Source organism: Cebus imitator, unplaced genomic scaffold (genome assembly GCF_001604975.1).
Source record: "Cebus imitator isolate Cc_AM_T3 unplaced genomic scaffold, Cebus_imitator-1.0 Scaffold70, whole genome shotgun sequence".
Taxonomy (NCBI): Eukaryota; Metazoa; Chordata; class Mammalia; order Primates; family Cebidae; genus Cebus; species Cebus imitator.
In genome coordinates, this window is record NW_016107385.1 from 3,707,716 (window position 1) to 3,713,203 (window position 5,488).

Sequence of the window (5,488 nt, forward strand, 5' to 3'; positions counted from 1 at the left end):
GCCGAAACTCTGTCTCAAAAAAAAAAAAAAGAAAGTAGGTACTCTTATTTACCATAATACAGTAACTTTTAAAAGTTATTTTAGAACTCTGCTGTTATTTAGATGTCCTTGTATTTAGAAACTTAAAGATTCTTCTACAGTGTTTTAAATGTAAAAGCTGCTTACTTTTGCCACACTAGGAAAACTCAACCAGTGAATTTTGCAATTTAGCCATAAAAACACTGATGAAGTAACTAGAGTCTAAGTCAACTAGGAAGAAGGTGAGATGTTACATACCATTTTCAGTGAAATAAATAACCTATATTTTTATATTTTAAGGTCAATCAAGCGCTTACACAAATATCACTTGATACAACAACCATAACTTAATTTATAAATGAGGAACCTGAAGTTTAGAAGTTTAAGACACCTGCCCAAAGCCACACAGCTAGAAGGTAATGCAATCTTAACTAAGGTCAGGCCTCTAGTGTAGGATGTTTGTAGTCTAGCTCAAGACCAAGAATTATGCAACCAGACAGAACATAAAATAAATCATCAAAGAGTCTAAGATAAACCATTCTTTAAGTTAATCCAACAAGCAAAAGGAGAATTTTTAAAGCAAAATATATAAAACTGGAAAAAAACTAGTCCTTAATAGACGCAAAAGCTAATTTATCTTTTTAAAAGCTATCCAAGAAAGAAAAGTTTGTGAAATGCCTGGAAAATAAGAGAATTACTAACACAAAGTAATGAAAGCTTTGACTGGTGACAGCTGCAAATGGTAAGATTCAAGATTAGAAAGGAAAAAAAGTAAGGTCAGCATCTAGAGATGGGCTTCAGGGCTGAGAAAAGGGACATTCATGGGGCTGACAAGGTTTTCCTGTCACAGCCAGATTTCAACATAAAAAGCAGCTCCAGTGATTAAGCTTTTGGGCACATCCAAAATGTTACTGAGTGTTAGGAACAACATCACTAGGTCACACAAGCCCACGCCAATCATAAAAGTAATCTAAGGGCAGGCACTGTGGCTCATGCCTCTAATTCCAACACTTTGGGAGGCTGACGCGGGTGTATCACCTGAGTCCAGGAACTGAAGGCCAGCCTGGCCAAGATGGTGAAACCCTGACTCTAGTAAAAATACAAAAATTAGCTGGGTATGGTGGCACGAATCTGTAATACAAGCTACTCGGGAGGCTGAGGCAAGTGAATCATTTGAACTTGGGAGGTGGAGGTTGCAGTGAGCCAAAATTGCGCCGTGATCAGGCCATTGCACTCCACCCTGGGCAACAGAGTGAGACTCTGTATCAAAAAAACAAAACAACAAAGAAACAAAAATCTAGTTCTTCAAAGTAGAACCTCAGCCTGCAGGTAATGTGTGGGGCCTCAGGCTGTAAAGCCTTAGGTAACACTTAAAATTAAGTGTTGACCTGGGACATTCCTAAATTGACCTGGGAAGCTTGCTAAGACAAAAATATCCTAGTACTTAGGTACTAACAGTGGTCGGAATTCGGTTTTTCCGTATTCTATATGAGTTCTAACCAAGCAGGTGTGAAGGGGTAAGGCAAGTGAAGCAGTAAAAACTGGTTCACCTGACAGTGGGTACCAGTTTAACGGGTGACTTTTACTTATTTTTATTTATTTATTTATTTATTTATTTATTTATTTATTTTTTGAGACGCAGTTTCGCTCTTGTTGCTCAGGCTGGAGTGCAATGATGCGATCTCGGTTCACTGCACCCTCCGCATCCTGGGTTCAAGCGATTCTCCTGCCTCAGCCTCCTGAGTAGCTGGGATTACAGGCATGCGCCACCAGGCCCAGCTAATTTTGTATTTTTTAGTAGAGACGGGGTTTCTCCATGTTAGTCAGGGTGGTCTTGAACCCCCAACATCAGGTGATCCGCCCGCCTCGGCCTCCCAAAGTGCTGGGATTACAGGTGTGAGCCATCGCGCCCGGACTCCCTTTTTCATCAAAACAAACAATACACCATGAGAATAAAATGCACATTTTCTCATTTTTAAGACAAAAATACGGAACTTCAAATAAACGGCGGACCATACGCTAGGAATTCACTGTCCTCCACCGTTAGGGCTTTTTTCTCCGAAGCAAGTTTGGGAAATCTGGACCCCACTTTCACCCAGGTGGTTAGTTCCTCAGTCTAGGACTAAAAGAAGAGAGGCTGCAGTGAAGAAGTCTCGAGGCTCTCCACACCACCCTGCAGGAGTTATCAAATCACAGCCTGAAAGCAACCTGGCGACGCCAAGCACCCGCGCCGCAAAGCTGACGCCCGTCAGGCCCAACGTCGAGAATTGTCCGTTTCCGGAGAAGCCAATCAGCATGCGACCCCGAGGCCCGCTCCCCAGCGCCCCCTGCGGCCTGGAGGAGGACGGCCGCCAGGAAAGATGACGGGAGACTCCCCGCGTGCAGTTCTCGAGGGGCACACCCTAGGGTTCCCCCCAAGCGACGTTTCTCTCCGCAATGCGTACCAGCTATCGAGTTGGGTTCCTAGTGTTCGATGCCTGTGAGAAAGGGTAGGCTTCGCTGCCTGCCTCAGGTTAGTTTGTTGTCAAACGGTTGGCCAATGGAGTTGCCCTTTTAATTGCGTCGTTAGCGCCAGCGTGGCATCGCCCTTTTAAGGCCGGTGGCAGCTGCGGTTCCGGGGGCGGGGTCCGACTTCTGCTGGACTTGGGTTGGAGCTGGGCTGATTCATTCGGGGCTGGAACTCGAACGCTGACGTCGGCTCCTGAGCCGGGCGCTGCCTTGCGCCTGATTGGCGGGTCCTCGGGGCCGCCCTCCCCAGCGCACCACTCCTGGGTTCCCTCCTGGGTCCGCAGTGGAAACACTGCCCTCTCCCTTCTTGACCCCTAGCCCTTCCTCCCCTCCCTCCTTCCCTCCTGTCGCCGTCTTTTCTGGCGCCGCTGCTCCTGGAGGAGCCCCCGACAAGGCGATGGGTTCTCGGGCCTCCACGTTACTGCGGGACGAAGAGCTCGAGGAGATCAAGAAGGAGACTGGCTGTGAGTTCGGGTTGGGGGTGGGAACGCCGGGCGCCTCAGGCTGGCCTCAGAACCGAGGGCGACTGTCTCTAAGGTCTGGAGCTCAGGTGTCTGTGAGGTTGGGGGTCCTGAGCAGCCTCCGGATTTGGGGAACGAGAGCTGGAATACCTGTTCTTCCAGCTGCAGCTTCCTGGAGTGGGGCTGTAGCTACTGTGGCTCGTCCTTCCCTTCAAAATCGGGAGTCTTGATCACTCGTAGAGCGTCGACGTCCCCGTTTTCTGCCTCCTGCCCATCAAAGTCCCCGAAGTCAATTCCTTTCTGTTGCCTCGCACCACCCTTCCCTATGAAGAGGCATCCTGAACGGTAGGTAAAGCCCGAGAAGCAAATTCAGGAACTCGAGATGGTTTCTGTAGAAAATCAATTTCTGAGCAAGGACTTAAAACCTCTGACAATTGTGGGAAATTACAAACAAGTTCTTGTCACAAACTGGGGAAACTACCCAGAAAGCAAAACCGTGTAGTAAGGCTTTGGAAGACATGATCCGATGCCTGGAGACCTTTAAACAATCAGGGATCTTGGATTGTGAGAGTTCTTTCAGTCTGAACTTTTAGAGAAAATACATGGATACTGTGACCACCAATTTTTTACTTACATGAGGATATTTGCTTTCCTAGTGCTCCAGAAATCTCCGTGTGAATTTGTACTAGGAACTCCTTTTCTTTCTTTTCTTTTTCTTTCTTTCTTTTTTTTTTTTTTTTTTTTTTTTTTTTTTTTTTTTTTTTTTTTTTTTTTTTTTTTTTTTTTTTTTTTTTTTTGAGACGGAGTCTCACTCTGTCTGCCCAGGCTGGAAGTGCAGTGGTGTGATGTCGGCTCACTGCAACCTCTGCCTCCCAGGTTCAAGCAATTCTCCTGCCTCAGCCTCCCTAGTAGCTGGGATTACAGGTGTCTGCCACCACACCCGGCTAATTTTTGTATTTTTGGCAGAGACGGGGTTTCACCACGCTGGACAGGCTGGTCTCAAACTCCTGACCTCTGATGATTCACCTGCCTCAGCCTCTAAAAGTGTTGAGATTACAGGCCTGAGGCACCTCGCCCGACGTAACAGATTTTTTTTCTTCTCTTTTTTTGTAGTCCAGTCTCTTCCTCGTTAGCTTGAACAAAGGAGCAAAAGAGCTCTGGGGATTCTGAAGCTCTGTAAAATATCATCATACATTTGAATAGCCCTTGATAATGCAATGTATGATACAATGGTATTGATCCATACAATATTTTATCTTTTCGGTAAATCTTTATGATTCTTGTTGAGTTAAGGAATGATGTAGCACCTGAGCTCTGACTCTTCATTATACCTGTCTTTGAGAATGACATGACCAGTAACTCACTCAGGGGCCTGTATGCAGATAGTACTGAGGAGTGCTATAGGGAACTATAGAATTATTCCGGTCTGGGATATATTAAGTGCTGTTCTCTTCGTGACAAATTCAACTTTCTAGAGTTTTCAAGTTGGAAGAGACATTATCTAGTTCCATCCCTTTTTGGATGGGTTTGCTTCTTTCAGCCTCCCCCAAAAATATGGCCTGTAAGCCTCTCTAAAGACCTTTAATGATGAGAACCTCACCACCTACCAAGGCAGTCCTTTTCACGATTTTGAATGAGCAAAAGTAGTTAGCTCTTTATAATTTGCAGTACTTGTTTGGCCACTGACTTACTCTGACCCTAGGAGTGGAGATACAGGCAGTGTGGATTCAGCAAGCATTTTATTACATTTTGTGGCCATAACTTCTGGCCGCATTTGTAATTAGAACTACTTTAGGTCAAGGGTGACATCAAATTAAAGTATTTATGTTAAAGAGTCACATGGAGAAATAAGGAGAACCAAAGAAAAATAAAGAGTCACATAATGAGAAAGTGTAAACCATAGTGAGCATGCAAAAAGCCATTTTTGCTTCAGAATGAAGGGAGCAGTAATCCCACCCTGGTTTATATATGTTTGACCAAATGGAAAGGCCCTAGATGGCTGTAGTCCTCTGGGATACTTTTACCATGTGGCTTGTGGACAAACAGCTAAGTGCTCATGGAAAACTGTTTTCCCTATTGACAAAGAGTGAATAATTTGTGAGGGAGATTCTCACCACAACCAGTGCAAATGTATGTATTGAGCCAGAATGCTTAGTGAAACAAGTGCTTACTGAATTTGTACAGTGTCTGTTCAGTACTGTGCTGGGTACTCAGAGCAGATGGTGACAAAAAAACGCCCACAACCTGGTTGGGGAGATAAGCCCAAGAGAGTTATGATTAGCATCATGACATAAGAAAGCTGAAATTGGCTGGGCGCGGTGGCTCACGCCTATAATCCCAGCACTTTGGGAGAATGAGTCGGTGAATCACGAGGTGAAGAGATCGAGACTATCCTGGTCAACATGGTGAAACCCCGTCTCTACTAAAAATACAAAAATTAGCTGGGCATGGTGGCGCATGCCTGTAGTCCCAGCTACTCAGGAGGCTGAGGCAGGAGAATT

At 45.3% G+C, this 5,488-nt stretch overlaps 2 protein-coding genes across 2 annotated transcripts in view; one reads left to right on the forward strand and one right to left on the reverse strand.

Moving 5' to 3' along the window:
- EXD1 (exonuclease 3'-5' domain containing 1) overlaps positions 1-2,703 on the reverse strand; it is a 39,995-nt gene extending 37,292 nt beyond the window's left edge. The window contains exon 1 of the mRNA XM_017530890.2: positions 2,463-2,703. The gene's annotated coding sequence lies outside the window, so the exon portion shown is untranslated. The remainder of the gene's footprint in view (positions 1-2,462) is intronic.
- Positions 2,689-5,488, forward strand: part of CHP1 (calcineurin like EF-hand protein 1) — a 46,304-nt gene continuing 43,504 nt past the window's right edge. Inside the window, exon 1 of the mRNA XM_017530988.1 lies at positions 2,689-2,990. Coding sequence (XP_017386477.1) covers positions 2,924-2,990 — 67 coding nt within the window. The 5' untranslated portion in view covers positions 2,689-2,923. The remainder of the gene's footprint in view (positions 2,991-5,488) is intronic.